At 36.9% G+C, this 17,340-nt stretch overlaps 3 protein-coding genes and 1 long non-coding RNA gene across 9 annotated transcripts; 3 read left to right on the plus strand and 1 right to left on the minus strand.

Annotated features, from left to right (window-relative positions):
• Positions 1-2,044: 2,044 nt before the first annotated feature.
• Positions 2,045-5,497, plus strand: LOC109161014 (pyruvate kinase isozyme A, chloroplastic-like). 3 transcript variants are annotated; one of them, XR_002050863.1, is made up of 7 exons: positions 2,045-2,797; positions 2,919-3,009; positions 3,095-3,288; positions 3,415-3,536; positions 3,747-4,225; positions 4,926-5,340; positions 5,395-5,497. XR_002050863.1 is itself a non-coding variant. In XM_019309320.1 (6 exons), the coding sequence occupies exons 1-6, from the start codon at positions 2,300-2,302 to the stop codon at positions 5,225-5,227; spliced, it is 1,686 nt and encodes a 561-aa protein (XP_019164865.1). In that variant the 5' UTR covers positions 2,045-2,299; the 3' UTR covers positions 5,228-5,492. The 3 variants fall into 3 exon arrangements, 2 of the variants coding, with proteins under 2 accessions (XP_019164865.1, XP_019164872.1); XM_019309320.1 differs by having other exon boundaries at positions 4,926-5,492; XM_019309327.1 differs by having other exon boundaries at positions 3,415-3,533; positions 4,926-5,492.
• Positions 5,498-5,709: 212 nt separating this feature from the next.
• LOC109161033 (protein ELC-like) lies at positions 5,710-7,152 on the plus strand. The gene is made up of 2 exons (XM_019309339.1): positions 5,710-6,835; positions 6,866-7,152. Exon 1 carries the CDS (start codon positions 5,737-5,739, stop codon positions 6,820-6,822), a length of 1,086 nt encoding a protein of 361 aa, XP_019164884.1. The 5' UTR covers positions 5,710-5,736; the 3' UTR covers positions 6,823-6,835; positions 6,866-7,152.
• A 3,058-nt stretch (positions 7,153-10,210) lies between these two features.
• On the plus strand, positions 10,211-13,404 carry LOC109161041 (transcription factor UNE12). Its single transcript, XM_019309351.1, has 6 exons — positions 10,211-10,567; positions 11,089-11,208; positions 11,282-11,347; positions 11,904-11,969; positions 12,516-12,593; positions 12,684-13,404. Exons 1-6 carry the CDS (start codon positions 10,211-10,213, stop codon positions 12,915-12,917), a joined length of 921 nt encoding a protein of 306 aa, XP_019164896.1. The 3' UTR covers positions 12,918-13,404.
• LOC109161049 lies at positions 13,194-15,922 on the minus strand. 4 transcript variants are annotated; one of them, XR_002050871.1, is made up of 7 exons: positions 15,773-15,922; positions 15,346-15,564; positions 15,160-15,280; positions 14,763-14,840; positions 14,194-14,282; positions 13,700-13,750; positions 13,194-13,595 (listed from the first exon to the last, which is right to left on the minus strand). It is a non-coding gene; the product is annotated as an uncharacterized LOC109161049 (long non-coding RNA). The 4 variants fall into 4 exon arrangements; XR_002050870.1 differs by lacking the exon at positions 15,346-15,564; XR_002050872.1 differs by having other exon boundaries at positions 13,194-13,592; positions 15,346-15,922.
• Positions 15,923-17,340: the final 1,418 nt, after the last annotated feature.

Genomic DNA, 17,340 nt, shown 5'->3' on the forward strand with positions numbered 1-17,340 from the left:
AAATTCATAATCGCATAACAGAAAATTCATAATCTCATAACTGAAAATTCATAATCTTATAACAGAAAATTCATAATCTCATGGTTCCAAAGTGAATGTGTAGGCATGGTTCCAAAGTGAATGTGCAGACATGGATTCATAATTTATGAATGTCCGTGATTTCGGACGGGAATGTGTAGGCATGGTTCCAAAGTGAATGTGCAGGCATGAATTCATAATTTATGAATGTCCGAAATCATTGTTCACCTCAAATTAAAGTGAAACCGCAAAATGTGAAAATGAAGAAGAAAAGTCAAGCAATTAATTAAGAAAAAAAAAAGAAAAAAAAGAAGATAACGGTGTACTAACACCGTTGGAACCGTGTTCACCATTCGTTGGAACTGTGTTCACCATGAATGGTGAACACGGTTCCATGGCATAACGCTCCATCTATTACTGCGAAGTGCTCAATTCCCACCACGAACTAAATTAAGTGTCAAATAGGCCCATCTACCAGCTAAATTTGTTCGATTGACTTTTTTTTTGCAAGTTGCTAACAAGTTGCCTATTAAACTATTAAAAAATAAATTTTTTAAAAAAAATTCAGCCACCGGCTGTCCGTGCCGTACAGCCGGTGACTGCGTATTTCACAGATAGCCGTGACTGTCCGGCAAGGATAGCTAGAGACCTCATGTGTAATAGCCGTGGCTGTCTGGCAAGGACAGCCGGAGACCTCATGTTTGACAGCCGTGGTTGTCCAGCTATCCTCGCCGGATAGCCACGGCTGTATGTGAAATACGTAGCCACCGGCTGCCGACACGGACAGCCGGTGGCTGAAATTCCTTTTTTATTTTTATTTTTATTTTATTTATTTTATTTTTTAATAATTGAATAGACAACCTGTTAGCAACCTGTAAAAAAGTCAATCGAACAAATTTAGCTGGTAAATGGATCTATTTGACACTTAATTTAGTTCGTGGTGAGAATTGAGCACTTATCAGTAGTAGATGAGCCTATTTGACACTTCTGCATTTCTTATTTGATCATATTATTATCGATTCATTCTCACACTTGGTAAGCTGGCTATTTATTTTTCACATTTGATCACGCGACTTTTAAAACTTTGCCACATTTGATCATTTGGCCTAATTTATCGTTACTGGTAATTAAATTTGTTTTTCTATGTTAGTAAACATGAGTGCATAATAGTCGATACTTATTTTGAATAACAAAGTTGTTAATTTTCATGACATCTTTTAACTAAAAACTTTAACCACCGGTGACTACAAATTATACTGGAAGACCAAATGCGACAAAATTTTTAAAGTCGTAGGACCAAATGTGAAAAAGTCAATAATCAAAGATCAAATGTGTAAATGATTTAATTGTGAAACCAAAATTTTTAAAAATAAGGGGGTGTTTGGTTGGATGGTCATGGAAAATGTTTTTCTAAAAGTGAAGGAAAATGATGTTTTATGTTGTTTGGTTTGATGAAAAACATTTTACATTGGAGAAAGATTTCCATAAGAATGAGAAAAATAAATTCCTAGCTCATCATAATATAGTCTCAACATTCTTTATGTTGAAGCACAAAAAGTCAACACCGCATCTACTGAGGCGACCTCCCATATGAGAGAGTCACTACATGTCATATGAGCACAAGGTGATTAGCCTCACGATTTTTTTATTAATTACTCTTATTATTATATTATTATTATTATTTTTGTTGTGTATGGTTATATTTGTCATTAGAGCATCACCATCTTATACTCATTATTCATTGCCATTCCAAACTCAACTAAACAATATAATTCATATTCTCAGTAATTTATTTTTCACCAACCAAATAATGGAATATATTTTCTTACAATTTATTTTTCATGAAATTTCAATTCCATTTCTTTTTAAATATTTTATAGCGAACCAAACTAGTTGTAATAGTTAGAATTTCAGAGACTAAATGTGAAATGATTCAATAGTTGTCATTTCAAAAGTGAAAAAATAAAAAATAAAAGAAAAGAGGAAAAAAAAACCTTCTCAAGTCTCAACCATACAATCTGTAATTATGAGTCAACATTTTTAGGCTGTCCAACATCGACCGGTCCCGTTGAATCTGCGCAGCTATATCAAAGGGGCGGAGTTCTCGAATCTTGCCAATATATCGCCGTCGACATAGCTAAACCCTAAACCTCATCCTTGCATTCTCACATTCCAGTAAAGTTCCGGCAGATCACTAGCCGGAACCGTATACTGACACCCTCGGCGCCGGTCTTCTCCACGAGTGATCCCGGGAAATTCAAAATTCCCGGCGGAGAAAACAATGTCGCTTTCTTTTAGCTTTTCAGCTGGCATTTCTCCGGCACTCACCGGAAACCTATCGAAGGGGCTCGTTTGGAATCCTTATCCCATCTTTGACTCGCGGAGAAGAGTCTCCGATGTTGTCAAGGCTCAATCAAGCAAAATGTCCGTCACCAATGACGTGGCTGGGACGGTGCCTTTGGTTCTAACGCCGGTGGTTCCGGTGACCATGGATCCTCCTGCTGAGCTGACGGAGAATGCTTCGCAGAGGACGAAGCTAGTTTGCACCATTGGTCCTGCCACGTGCGGTTACGACGAGCTTAAGGCACTCGCCGCCAGTGGAATGAACGTTGCTCGTTTAAACATGTGTCACGGCACCCACGAGTGGCACCGGCGCGTGATCGAGAGAGTTAAGAGGCTTAACGAGGAGATGGGCTTAGCCATTGCCATCATGATGGATACAGAGGGCAGTGAGATTCACATGGATGATCTCGGTGGTGCAACATCAATTAAGGCCGAGGTACTTCGATGATAGTATAATTTTTATTATTATTATTTTGGGTGCTTCCTATAGTTGAACTCGATGTTAAAACTAATTTGGTTTGATTATGGAATGATGATTCTGATCATTATACATTTAGGATGGCGATATATGGACCTTCACTGTGAGATCCTGTACTTCATCTTTGCCGGAATATACTGTCACTGTGAATTATGATGGCTTCTCAGAAGGTTGGTCTGCCAAGAATCAAGTAGTAGCATGTAATAAGAGCTATTATGAATATCAAGCTAATCATCTAATTGGTTGAAAATACAGATGTTAAAATTGGTGATGAAATTGTTGTGGATGGTGGAATGGCGGGGTTTGAGGTGGTTGAAAAGATTGGTCCAGATGTAAAATGTCGTTGCATTGATCCTGGATTGTTGTTACCATGTGCCAATCTTACTATCTGGAGGGAAGGTAGACTTGTTCAAGAGCGTAATGCTATGCTCCCTACAATTTCTTCCAAAGTAAGTGACACATGCCTTGTTTTATTGCTTTTTAAGCAGGGGCAATGGATATTGAACATTAGGAACACCTGAACACCTAGAAGATGGATTTCTTTCACTAATTTCTAATCTTTCTGGCATTTGTAGGATTGGCTTGACATAGATTTTGGGATCAGAGAAGGGGTTGACTTCATTGCAGTCTCATTTGTGAGAAATGCTGATGCAGTCAATGATTTGAAGAGTTATGTTGCTGCACACTCTGACAAGAAGTAAGCATGGAGATTATATTAAGTGAAAACTTTTATGGATTTAGTTTATTAAACATTCTTCATGACTTGATAATTCATTGGTAATGACTAATGATAGTACTCCATCCTCAATTCCTCATCATGCTGGTGATTGTGTAATTTCTTTAGAATCTTTGATGGATATGGAGCCATTTATCTCTAAATTCCTTTATCCTGGTTGGATGACTGCAGTAATGTTGCTGTAATTGCAAAGATAGAGAGTGTTGACTCTTTGAAGAATCTACAAGAAATCATTCAGGCATCAGATGGAGTTATGGTAGCCCGAGGAGATCTTGGTGCTCAAATACCATTGGAGCAAGTGCCATCAGTGCAAAAAGAGATTGTTGATCTTTGCAAAGGGCTGAACAAGCCTGTCATTGTTGCTTCACAGTTGCTTGAATCGATGATTGAATACCCTATACCCACCCGAGCTGAAGTTGCAGATGTTTCTGAAGCAGTAAAGCAAAAGGCTGATGCTCTGATGCTTTCTGGTGAATCAGCCATGGGTCAATATCCTATGAAGGCATTATCTGTGCTGAAGAGTGTCAGTTTGAGAATTGAGAAATGGATGAGAGAGGAAAAGTCACAGGAGCCTGCTGAACTACTTTACCATGCCCATCTCTTGCCTGGTGGCATCCAAGAGGAGTTATGCAATGCTGCTGTAAATATGGGTAAAGATTCCTTGATAACTCTTTTCTAAGCTTGTTAAGAATTCATAATTACATTCTAAAACTAATGTGCACCAACCAGAAGAATGTGATATTACATACTCTATCTTATTATTCTTTCTATATGTTGTACATGTTTTTATTTCTGCTTGATCAGTCTTGGATGCACTGTTTTTTTTCCTCCCTACTTGTCTACTTGAGAAATGAAAGAAAAAGTGTAATTCCCATGGCTTAGAATGAAGTTTAACAGCATATATATTGATAGTTTTATGCTCTGAAGTCTGAACTGCAACACCCAAAGCTTTTTAGTGACTGCTTGCCTAATACAGCACACATTAGGGTCAAGAGCACTCAATTCTTTTTTATACTGTTGAGGGGAATAGGTTTAACTAACAAACAAGTTAAAAGGTACCCATAGCTAACTTCGGTGAGATAGTTGCATTTGCTTGCTTATATTAGTGAAAAGTAATAATATTGTAGAGATGTAACTAACTAGCTGTATTGATTAACTAAGAGAGCTGGCCATTTTGATTACTACTATTAGTCAAGTAGTATTCAATAAGACTGCCTTTTTTCCTATCCTTGCCTGCCATCACCTGACCAGCTGACCTTGAAGGTTCTTCTTTATCTTTTGTCTGCCACTCTATTCTTGAATGATTGTTTATTCTTACAATACCTTGTTCATGTTGGTCTGTATTTTCAGCCAACAGCTTGGAAGCGGATGCACTGATTGTTTTCACAAGAACGGGTAAAATGGCATCTCTCCTGTCCCGTGGGCGGCCAAACTGCCCAATCTTTGCCTTCACTCAATCAGCACCTGTCCAAAGATGTCTGAACCTGCACTGGGGTGTAACACCTCTGAAGCTTGCACTATCAGGCAATCTGGAGAAAGATTTAAGTAGGGCTCTTGTTTTTCTGAAGGATAGCGGGATGATCAAATCAGGTGATACCGTTGTTACCATGTCAGCTGCATTGCAGTCGATCCAAGTTGTGTCAGCCCCATGACAAATATCTGGATATATCATGCTTTTGTTTCGACGTGTTGATTTTTCTGTCAGAGACAAGTAGTAGTATGGTACTAAGTTTGCGGTTTCCTAGGGTTGTTCTTGCTTGGTTTTTGTCGTTGTTTGTTTGTTTTTTGTTTTTGTTTTTTTTTTTTTTTTTTGAAAAACTGTCGTAGTTTGTTATTACCACAGAAAGTATTGTATATCAGAGGCTTTTCATTACATTTTTAATAGTGATTCTTGACTAGCAAGCTATATCTTTTTTTTTAAAGCTATTAAGAACAAGCTTATCCATCTAATCTGATTATACTAAGTTCAAGTTGGTCCAACACATGACAGATCAAGAAAAGTCTCAAGCAACTAACATGCAATTAACAACTTTACAAAACATTGACTTGAATCCTTCAAAGTCATTTTATATGTTCATAAAATCTGAACCCATTTTAGTATGTATATATATATATATATATATATATATCCTTAAAGTCTTGGACTTTACTCTTTAGTTTAATGGAGTACCTCAAATCTCTTTCTGAACTGTTCTCTCAAACCATTTCAATTCAGCCATCTTCAGTAGAATTTGTAGAAGCTGCACTTACCAGTACAACTGGCCCCTGTGCACTCTCTTATTATGATCCAGATCAAATCTGCTTGATTCGAAGACACATGATTTCTCTCCTCCAAGATTACCCTTCTTTCAAACCTTCCATGGAAGCTTTTATACACAACAATGGCGCCACTGTTAACCTTCTGACAGCAAACGGTGAGCTGCAAGTCTCTTCCTCACTCCCGGCTGTTCCCCTTAAGGTTTTGGTGCATGAAAATTACCCTCAAATGGCTCCTATTGTCTACGTTGTACTCAACTCTAGTTGTCCGGTTTATCAAAACCATCCTCTTGTTGATTCTGGATCGGGTGCTACAACGTGTTCTTACCTCGAGAACTGGCTCTATCCTGGCTGCAATTTGTCGGGCCTTGTGCACAATTTGGTTAAGCTGTTTTCGCACTATCACCCTTTCTGTTACTCCCCGTCTTCTGGTTTGGCTCATCCCAATCTGTTCTCGAAGAGGGAGGCCATGGACCGACTCGTGTGTTCCCTTTACTACGACGTGATGAACTTGAGCTCCATGGCTGAGAAGGAGATAGCCGAGCTCTCAGACGTTCAAGTCAAGATGGCGAAACGGGCAGAGATGGTAACCAGCACGGCGATTGAACATGAACGAGAAAGAATAAGTTTGAGGCGACTTGTGAAGAATTTGACAGATGAAGCGGATAAGCTGTTGAACTGGTTGAAGGTTCACGATGAGAGGCGTTTTGCTGCTGTGATCGGGGATGATGCCATTGTTGATGCTTTTGAAGGTGTTGATGAGAGGTCGTCTAAGAGAGTCATTGATTGTCTGGCTGGGGAAATGGCCATGGAGGACTCCATTGAGGCCCTAGACAAGGCACTTGAGCTTGGGGTGGTTCCTTTTGGTCAGTATATTAAGCAGGTCAGGAGTTTGGCAAGGGACCAGTTTTTGTACCGGGCCAAGTTGCAAAAACTCGGAAGTTTGTCAGAATTAAACAATTACCACTACACCAAAAATTATAACCTATAGTGGAGCCGTAACTCTTTTTTTTTTTTTTTTTTTTTTTTTTCATGTAACAAATAATTCCAGTGGCATCTTGATTTTACTGGGTCTCACTGAATTCTCACAAAATCGTGTAATTCCTCTATTGGACTTAGTCATACTGTCAAAAGTCTTTTTGTCAATTGTCAGTCTAATTAATATGTTCCATAGTAGTTATGGAAAAGAACTTGATATAGATGGCAATATGGCAATATGCCCTCAGTTCTGCACCATGATTGGTGATGATGTGAAAACTAAACATCCCTAAACTTTTAGTATACTCTTCATTCCAACTATATATGTTTGTGCTAATCTTCATGGTTTTTCAGTGACATGATTTGCTGTCATAATGGCTTCTGGCAACATCTAAATGTAGGATACATAAGGAATTGCCAATGTGGACTTGATGAGGAGAAATGCAAAAGGGAAAATCTCTCCCCCAGGACCCCCACATCCTAGTCCGAAAAGATTGTACGGATAAATTATCGTGATTCAGTGATCCTTTAGGTGGGAGGAAGTGTCTGGTGTCCACAAGGAACTACCCATATAAAAGGGTGAACTTCCACACTGTAATTGACAAGATTCGACTTCATTGTAAGGATAAATTACGGTGATTCAGTGACCCTTTAAGTGGGAGGAAGTGTCTGGTGGTCCACAAGGAACTACTCATATAAAAGGGTGAACGTAACTTTCACACTGCAATTGACAAGATTTGACTTTGCATCTTTGGCGTGTCATCTCCTGAGAGTCAACTGAGCTATTCGTACGGGCCGGATTATTATAGCTTATTCTGGATTCCAGTATGGTTCCAGGCTTGCATGGATTAAGTAAGCAGGCATGATCAAATCATAGTTGTGTAGTTAATGCTAGTGTTTTGGCAGCCAATAGACTTGCTTCTCCCAGGAGTCAAGGGTCTTCATCAGTTTGTTAGTATATGCTTGTCCCACTCTGGGTTGTCAGTTAATGGATTGTGTCTTTTTTTTTTTTTTTTGAGAACAGTCTTTTTTATGCATTCCAGCTTCTGCTTCTGTTCCCAAACCATTTAAAACGCTTGATGTTATAGTTATTTATTTGACTTAATACCATATGGTTCTCCGAGTATAGTAGTTTTGTCACGTTTAGTCCTAAATTTTTAAATTAATCACTCGTGATTTTTTGACTTTCAAATTGTTATCATCCGCAGTCCAAGTTAACCACCCATGTCCTTCCAGGAGAATCACAATTGGTTAAATTTTCAAAATTGAAGGAGCATAAATGATAAATTTAAACCACGAATGATAATAATTTGAAAGTTAAAGGACCAGTGAATTTGAAAGTTTAAACATTGGTTTGCTCATAACCACTAGATTTTTTCTGTATGTATAAACACTTGTTCTTTGTACTAAAATCTGGTTATAAATTCATGGTTTCAAATAAATATAAGTCCTATAACCCTTATAATCTTCATCCTAATATTAAAATTTCCTTATAAATGCTTAATCTTTAATTTGTTCATATCTTGTCATGGAAGATATACCTAAATGGGTGAATAATAATTTTTGTACCAGAAAGTCACATGTTTAATTTTTACAAAGATCTTCTCTGTTAAATTGGTTGAACATAATCTTTCAAATGCGATTTATTTTTGGTGTATGAACTCGATTTTCCCAATAATCGTACCTTTATTATTTTTGTTATATCTTGGAATCAATTGCTTCTGGACTTTAGTCGCGGGGGCTTATGTCCCATGAATTGACTTTTTGCCCCATGAGAGCGACTTTTGTTGAATTATGTGACCCTTCATACATTTGAGTCCACGCTAATGGTCACACAACTTGAACAACAAATTCTACAAATAATCATTACTATTTGATATTGTTTATAATACTTTCTATGACTTATACGCATATCGGTTCTTCATAAGTATGCATTTCAACAACAAATATAATTATGATTATTCTAGGTTGATTCGGTAATGATGACAAAATTTATGCCACTTATACCGAGTATAAGTTATAAATTTTTGAATGAAATTTTAAATGTGTATCAGGAATTATCTTTACAATACTAGCATAAATTCAGAACCTGTTTGATAATGTTAATCATCATTTAATGAAATGCTGAGTATAGTTTAAATAAAATTGGAATCCAAATTGAATATCTTAAAGCAAATTATAAGATGATGTTATTAATGCATGATGTTCTAGTGTACAATGATCTATCAGCGTATTTTGGTATGACAGCTCTTAACAGGTCGACTAGTTACCAAGAAGGTCCATTTTCTTTAAGGGGTTATCCAGCTTTTATAGTGATAGATAAAAGACACATGCTAAGACTCCCGCTAAGTAAGGATGTATGGCGCTTATCCATAAGTTAATGTGATCAGTCATGTCACATGTTCTTATTGAGTCGATTGAAACTGATGGGACGATCAAAGTGATGTTTCACAGGTCGCTAGTCCCTCAAGTATGGTTAGGTCCAAGATTGGAAAATATATTGTTGGGGTTGGATATGATCGAGAATCTATTGGTACACTCCGTATATTCCCATTACTTAAATATACTTTAAAATAATATCGCATTCAAGAGACATTGGTGACGATTGTTGTGTTAGAATTTTTGGTTAATAACTAATAACAAAATGCTAAAGTAATTATTTGGTGATATTGTGCAATAATTAGAATTTTGATGCAAAAATATTTGTAATATGAAAATAAAGTTTAACTGGAAAGTCATGGTAAAAAAGAAAAGGCAAGAAAAAAAATTGTAACATGATGTAAGAATGGGACGTGGAATGATCTCATCAAGCTTTTGCCTCCTCCAAAAGATATATTCATAACAAAAATATATATTTTTTGAAAGCAACTAACAAAAGTATTTTGAAACAGAATAAATACTTTTATGGGATATTTATTATTTAAGAAATTAAATAATTTTATTAAAATTTTAAATATAATTTCATGTTTAATATAATTATTAAATATCAATATTATTAAATTAATTAACACGAAAATAAATAAATGAATACATTTTATTAATTGAATTGGGCACTAGAAAATAAGTCCGGGGAGAAAACAGTAAAATCACAACCTTTTTAGCTGAAAGTGGAAAAAGTTGTTTTTAAGGGAGAGAAAGGAGCCATCAAGCTTTTGGCGACACCATTTGCTCTCCTTTCTTCCCTGCTCTCACTGCTCTGTGGAAACCGAAAAACCAAGACCTCCATATCTCTCACTTTCTCTCTCTCTATATATGTATATATAGAGCGGGCGCATATATACATATAAATATACATATATACATAGACTGTGCGGTTAAACTTCACCGGTCGATGCTTTTGGGAGCACACGTCGCGTTGAACTCGTCGATCCAGGAGACATTCGCACGTTCGAGTCACCGGAATGTCTAACAATCCCACGGACGGATCTTCCGAGGACTTCTTCGACCAAATCCTAGGGTTTCCGGCATATGCCGCGGCCGATGCCAATTTGGCGGGAAACGGCGCTGGAGGCTTGGCGGGAACGGCTGCCGCGGCTCCGATGATGCTCCAGCTAAGCTCCGGAGACGGCTCGGCTCACCTCGGCGGTGTTAGAATCGGCATGGGGCTGGGCGGGGTCGGGGGACCTTTTCACGGAACTGGCGCTGCGCCGTTTCCGCTGGGGCTGAGTTTGGAGCAGGGGAGAGGAGAGTTTATGAAGATGGACGAGTCCTCAGCGAGCATGAAGATGGATATCCGAGCTTCTTCTTCTATGAAACCTGTAAGTATCCGTCTTCTTTCATGCTTCTTACCTCAGCTTGATTGCCGTGAGAATTGGACAAAACTGAATTTCCTTTTGTTGATTGTTCTATGGTGGAGTTTTCAGTTTTGGCTCATAAAGGAAACAGAGTTAAAATTGAACTTATTTCATCTTTCATGGTTACCGATAGGAATTCGACTTTTACTAAAATTTCACTTATTCTGCCGCACAGTGGAACTACTCAAATCGGTATTTATTGACTATATTAAACAAAGATCATAATATGCTGAATTATAAATAGGATTTTCTGTCTCAATACGGAATGAGAATTAGAAAGGAAAATAGGTGGAACTTTGCTATATATTGCTTTCTTAATTCAACTGTTAAAAGTTGTGTGAACGCTCTGAAACCTACAATAGGAAAGACGTAAGGTTTTAGGGAAAAAGGGGGTTTGTTTCAATAATAATGTGTCTAACTGATGATAATACTAACAGTTTCCAAGGAATTGTCCAAATTATCATGGTTTTCTATAACTTGTACAGGGTTTCCATGGCCAACTGATGCCAAGCTCGGTTCCTGCTATGCCTCATCCACCTGCAATTCGACCAAGAGTGCGGGCAAGAAGAGGACAGGCAACTGATCCACATAGTATTGCCGAGAGGGTATGCCTCCTAGAAAGACAACTTGTGTATTTCATGTATATTTATGACTTGTGTATTTATTCTTTTTCCACAGTTACGCAGGGAAAGAATAGCAGAAAGAATTAGAGCGTTGCAAGATTTGGTTCCCAGTGTTAATAAGGTCAGCTTTTCTCTTTCTTTTGATAACTTCAATCAAGCTCAACTGTGGTAAAGTCTTGTTATGAAAGGAGAGGATAGAACCCTATATTCCAAAACTCAATCATTGGAGATGTCAACTCTTAAATATTACTTTAGTTTTATAGATTTACACATTAGGGTTGGTTCCTTCCAGATTTCAAGTATGTTTCCAGGTGGTTGATATCATTTCTGAGGCAACAAGATGCAGGATCAAACTGTATTTTTATCTGTTCCTCCTTCACATTTTGATATGGATATGTTTGAGATTACTGTTCCAGTATTCTAGTTTCATACCATCACACGAGAGAGTAACTTTTTATCAAGTTTTTTTTTGCTTGGGCATTAATTTAATACATACATTGACCTGCCTACTCTTACTCATTTGCACACAAGGGCACCCGCATCCTCTGGAAACATGTGCAATGGCCATTGTATTTTGTCTAACGGAAAACACCATAATCCTGCCTTATTTTCTGTTTAGTATTAGTTTGAATGTATTTATATCCTATTCATAGATTTATTCATTTTTCCATGTGCAGACTGATAGAGCAGTCATGCTTGATGAAATCGTGGATTATGTGAAGTTCCTTAGACTTCAAGTCAAGGTAAACCAACCCACTTGCCTCTCCCCAAGATCTTTTCATGTGACTTATTTATAGTTAATGAGAAGTTAATTAGTTCTTTTGTGGTGCTCCCCTTCTCTCTTGTCTATAATGGAAGAATATGCTCTTTGCTTTGATCTAATGATATTTCATTTGTTGGGTCTGCCTTATTCTTTTCCTACTTGGTCCAAACTTGCTGGTTCTACACTAGATTCCTTTTGTAATTGAGAACTGGATTTCCATTGTTTTAAGTTTGTACCTATAATTTAATATTGATTTTCAAAATCTTGATGGTTTTTGATGGATTGTTAATGTTAATTATGTACTATCTCGGATGGTACGGATTACATTGTGATTCTTAAAATAGAAAATGGATGGTGTAGATCGGTTGTGATTCTTAAAATGGAAGAGATGGTTATGATTACAATAATATTTTGCTTTGCTTTGAAGGATCTGTACTCTCCTGAAAAAGGAATGTGCTTTGCATTGTGGAAATATAGTACACCGTACTACTTGTCTTTGTATTAAATCTATCGTACAATTACACAGGTGTTGAGCATGAGCAGATTGGGGGGAGCTGGTGCCGTTGCACCACTTGTAACTGACATACCAATATCATTGGTTGAGGTAATATTCGCTTAGAGTTAAAATAAATTTCCACACTTTATGTGTATGAATTGAAGAATGTATTAGTATCCACAACTTATATGTTTGTAGGAAGAGGGGGGCAGTGAAGCAGGAAGAACTCAACCAGCCTGGGAGAAATGGTCAAATGATGGCACAGAACGACAGGTAGCTAAACTGATGGAAGAAAACGTTGGAGCAGCAATGCAATTTCTTCAATCCAAGGCACTGTGCATCATGCCAATCTCTCTTGCGTCAGCAATCTACCATTCTCAGGCCCCCGACACTACACCACTGGTGAAGCCTGAAACAAATCCCCCCTCGTGAATCCTTACAAACAAAAGATGCCCAGGATGTCCTATCACAAATTGCTCCAACCCAACAGGTCTGCTACCCTGTGCCCTTAATGAACGTTTCAAAATGGAAATCAAAGTCAGATATGCCAGGGCCCCAACCTTTGCCTTTATCTTTCGACTTTATTCAAGACATGGTTCGATGTCGTATTTTAAAAATAACCAAATATTTTGCTATTTTGCTTGCTATAGATTTAAGTGGAGGAAATATTGTCAAAAGTACTCTTGATATGCTGCACGATTTTTTTACAAATTTTTATAGTCCGTGGTGGGACTGGGGCTGTAGTGGTGGATGATAGAAAGCGCTTTTGTAGTGGGGACTCTGGTTGTGTTAGTGGATGTTGGGGCCCGATAAAAGGGATGGATGCCTACATACATATATATTTTGCAAAAGTTGTAATGTATTTCATAGTGTAAGAACGAATAGAAAAAGTTGGATTTTTTAGTCCAACAGGCATCAACTATCCTCTGTTTTCTTCAAGCGTGCGTGGTTGGCTTATGAGTGGGGTTTTATTATTTAAATCGAATCATTGGGGAGAGGATGAAGAAAGCCATCTTATTAGTAAGGATCTGCGTTACGTCATCCCCCTAATAATGTAGTATTCCCACCTCCAGGTTCAGAATTCACAGGTTGCGGGTTTTGTGTGCCCTGCTGGAACATAGATAAGCATAGCATCTCAATTAGTAATGTGATAATACCATTATGAACAGAGGCTCTAATCTTCTGAATAATCCAATTCAGTTCACAATCCTAACCTCTAGCTTTTCACCCATCACCAATTTGTGTATAGCACGTTTTGGATGTTCCTGCGGAAGCAAATAATTGAAATTGAGAATTAAAGGGAGAAGTTGAAAAATATAATTAAGGGAAAAGAGTCAAAGACAGATAATTTTGGGACAAGATTATGGTAATAAAATAATGTAATAAAGATATTACATAAGGGAGAAAACTATGCTAGGTGTAATAAGATAATGAATGAAATATGAATCGATGATTAAATGTAATAATCAGACAAGGTATTTATTCTACATACAAAGCGTCATTTGTGGTGATTAGAGACTTATGCCATTGCTTGGAGAAGAGAGATATGAAATCTGCATGCACTCCCCACGCAGTACGTGGCAATTGGAATATCAACATGGATTAAGAGCCACATAACTATGACTTTACAAGAACAAGCTCCAAAAATGTTGCAAAGCAACTTCAAATTATAACTATTATGTAATAGCACAGCATAATATTTACTTACATAATTGTTCAAGTTATATTCGTCAGATCCATTAGAGTAGTCAGCAACCATTATGGCATATATCATTGGAGCATTTTTTAAGCACCCCCCTTCAAAATTATAATATTAAAAAAAAAACTAAAATCAAGAACTTAGATCCAACTCCTTAAATGCTAGATGGCAACCAGCTCTCTCAAGATAATGAATCAATATGTTATTCAAATACTGGGAAAAAAATAGCGCATTCTTGTTAACATGCCATAACCAGAATATATGAGAAATGAATACATGGATCTGGCACCTTTGTAATAAATGGAAAAAATAAAAATAAAACATAAAAAAAGATGATCCTGTATTCAGGCCAACAATATACTGGCGATAAGTAAACGGAAATACAGAATACAATATAGGCTCATAGCAGAGGTGAAGAAGGGGACTCCAGACTAATTCTGTGTTTGGATGAGTAGAAAATTAGGGGAAAGCAAATGAGAGCAAAAAATGGATAATAAAGGGATAGAGTAAGTTCAAGGAGCAAAAAGGAAACTAGCCTTATTTATCTTAACCAGCAAAAAGTTAATTAGTGTACCCACCTTTGATCTGTAGAAAATGGAATAGAAGGGTGCAGCCCAATATACACCAATAGGAGTAACTTCAATGATCTTAGCCACCTAAAACATTCCAAGGAATAAATAAATAAAAGAAGAAGAAATGTTTATATTTTAATGTAAATATAATCAGCCTCGTTAATCTTTCTTAAAATTGAGGCAATAGAAACAATCCATTAACATGAACAATAAAGCAAAATACTTCTAATGAACAAATATTCGTTAACTATCAGTCTTAGTCAAGCATAAGCTACATTTTTCCAGTTGGCACAGGCGCACAGCAGCACTGATTCCATTTAGAATAGACAAATTACTCAGTAGCATTTAAAATAAGAATGCATGATACTAAACATTGATTACAATATAAGACATGCCAACATACTGCATTCATTGCAGAAACAGGAAGCCATCCCCATTGTTGCTGATGTGCATGATCCAGCAAACAAATCACTGCAGATCACTTGTAATTGGATGTATAGCAAGGTAATATCACCTTCACCTGACTAAAAAAATAACATCGAGGTTCAACAAGGTGCTGATAAAATGTTAACATAGAGAGCATCATTACATTCATAGGGTTCTAAAAAGGTTAACATTCTAGTGTTTGCCCCTGAAGACTCCCAAGACACATCGGGGTAGTTATATGGAGCATCGAGATGCTACTAGCCAAAAACAAAAACAAAATGCAATTTCGAATTCAATTATTCATATCGAGAAAAAAAACACTAAACAAAAGATGCTGATTTAAGATCACATAGTTAACTGCAGCAGAAAATGATCGCCAAGCCTTAACAGAAATCGAGGGAGTATCCAGGTGCAACGATGCAAAAACAAAAACAAAAATGCAATTACGGATTCAATTATTCATATCAACAAAACAAAACACTAAACAAAGCAGATTTAAACTCACATAATTAACTGCAGCAGAACGATCGCGAAGCCTTAAAAGAAATCAAACGAAAACTACGGATTTTATGAAAGAACTAGACACGTACCGACGAATGGAAGGAAATGTGAGAGAAGATGCCCGATATATATGGCGGAAAGTTTGGCGTACATCCGCCGGCGTCGGACGGCTAGACGAGCTAGCATTTTCCTTCTCCGGCAACGGAGCGAGCTTATTCGACAGGAACAATTGGAGAGTTTGGAGCGGCAAATTATGCTCTGGACCCGTGTCCACATTGAATTATGGACACGGGCCCAAAACGACGTCGTTTTTAAAAAAAAACGCGTCATTTAGTTAAAAAAAAAAATTTCGCGCGTGTTTTGTCGTTAACGGCGTTATTTTTTTTTTTTTGATTATGAATGTACAGTTATGCCGTTATGAATGTACAGTTATGCAATTATGAAATTATGAACACAAAGCTCTAACATTATGAACTTACAATTATGAACATATATAGTGATAAAATTATGACCATGGAGCTTTAAAATTGTGAATATAGAGCTTCGAAGATTAAGAATGTACAGTTATAGAGTTATGAATCTACAGTTATGGAGTTATGAATCTACAGTTATGAGATTATGAATCTACAGTTATGGAATTATGAATGTACAGTTATTGATCGAATTATGAACAAAGAGCTCTAACATTATGAACTTACAATTATGAACATATAGTGATAAAATTATGAACATAGAGCTCTAAAATTGTGAACATAGAGCTTCGAAAATTATGAATGTACAATTATGGAGTTATGAATGTACAGTTATGATGTTATGAATGTACAGTTATAGAGTTATGAATGTACAGTTATAGAGTTATGAACGTACAGTTATGGAGTTATGAATGTATAGTTATTAACATATACTAATAAAATTGTGAACATATACTTCTATAACAAAGTGATCTGAAATTAAAAAAAAAAAAAAAAGGAGATAACAGTGCCTAACGGCACTGTTACCCGTGTCCAGCAAGCATGCTGGACACGAGTCCAAGGCATAACGATTGGTTTGGAGCTGAGAGAAGGAATTGGACATGATCTTCACTCTCTTGTCTAACTCTTCAACAATAATAAAGCCCATTGGGCCACAAAACTATCCCCCCAAGATTAATATGGGCTTTAGCCTACTCCCTTTCCCCTTGCTTGTAGCCATAAGCCCAAAAACACCTATTTTCTCTGGCCCATTTTATATATTATGGACTTCACTTGTTTTCTGTTAGTATTTTTTATTTCTATTTTTTTTTATTTAATAAACTTTTTGATATAGAGTTTTGAGTGACGAGGGAAAATTCGCTACCACATCTCGAGAATGTGTATTAAGTAAATCTGACCTTGAACCGGGTAAAGAATCAAGAGGTAATCACCTCCCACTGGAATTTGAACTTGAAACATTGTAGTTACTAAGTTAACAATTCAACCAATTTGGTTGAGTTTGACCCACTTTTTTGATATAGTTATTGAAAATATAAACTTATAGAAAATTTTGGGTGTTGGGCGTAGGCCGATAAAGATCAAGTCTAACATCCGGTGGTTAGAGGATTGTTAGGTAGAGGCCGCTAAAAGGTCAAGTCCACCACCGAACTTCTCAAAAATGTGATGATAATATAGAAGAAAATAAA

Source organism: Ipomoea nil, unplaced genomic scaffold (assembly GCF_001879475.1).
Source record: "Ipomoea nil cultivar Tokyo-kokei standard unplaced genomic scaffold, Asagao_1.1 scaffold0302, whole genome shotgun sequence".
Taxonomy (NCBI): domain Eukaryota; kingdom Viridiplantae; phylum Streptophyta; class Magnoliopsida; order Solanales; family Convolvulaceae; genus Ipomoea; species Ipomoea nil.

What these genes read in the sequence shown, in the direction of transcription:
- LOC109161014 (XM_019309320.1), top strand. Translation starts at nt 2,300, where the DNA reads ATGTCGCTTTCTTTTAGCTTTTCAGCTGGCATTTCTCCGGCACTCACC. An exon ending in TCCCTACAATTTCTTCCAAA is followed by an intron (nt 3,289 to 3,414) that starts GTAAGTGACACA and finishes TGGCATTTGTAG; the next exon opens with GATTGGCTTGACATAGATTT. An exon ending in CAATGCTGCTGTAAATATGG is followed by an intron (nt 4,226 to 4,925) that starts GTAAAGATTCCT and finishes CTGTATTTTCAG; the next exon opens with CCAACAGCTTGGAAGCGGAT.
- LOC109161033 (XM_019309339.1), top strand. Translation starts at nt 5,737, where the DNA reads ATGGAGTACCTCAAATCTCTTTCTGAACTGTTCTCTCAAACCATTTCA.
- LOC109161041 (XM_019309351.1), top strand. Translation starts at nt 10,211, where the DNA reads ATGTCTAACAATCCCACGGACGGATCTTCCGAGGACTTCTTCGACCAA. An exon ending in CACATAGTATTGCCGAGAGG is followed by an intron (nt 11,209 to 11,281) that starts GTATGCCTCCTA and finishes CTTTTTCCACAG; the next exon opens with TTACGCAGGGAAAGAATAGC. An exon ending in TCCTTAGACTTCAAGTCAAG is followed by an intron (nt 11,970 to 12,515) that starts GTAAACCAACCC and finishes ACAATTACACAG; the next exon opens with GTGTTGAGCATGAGCAGATT.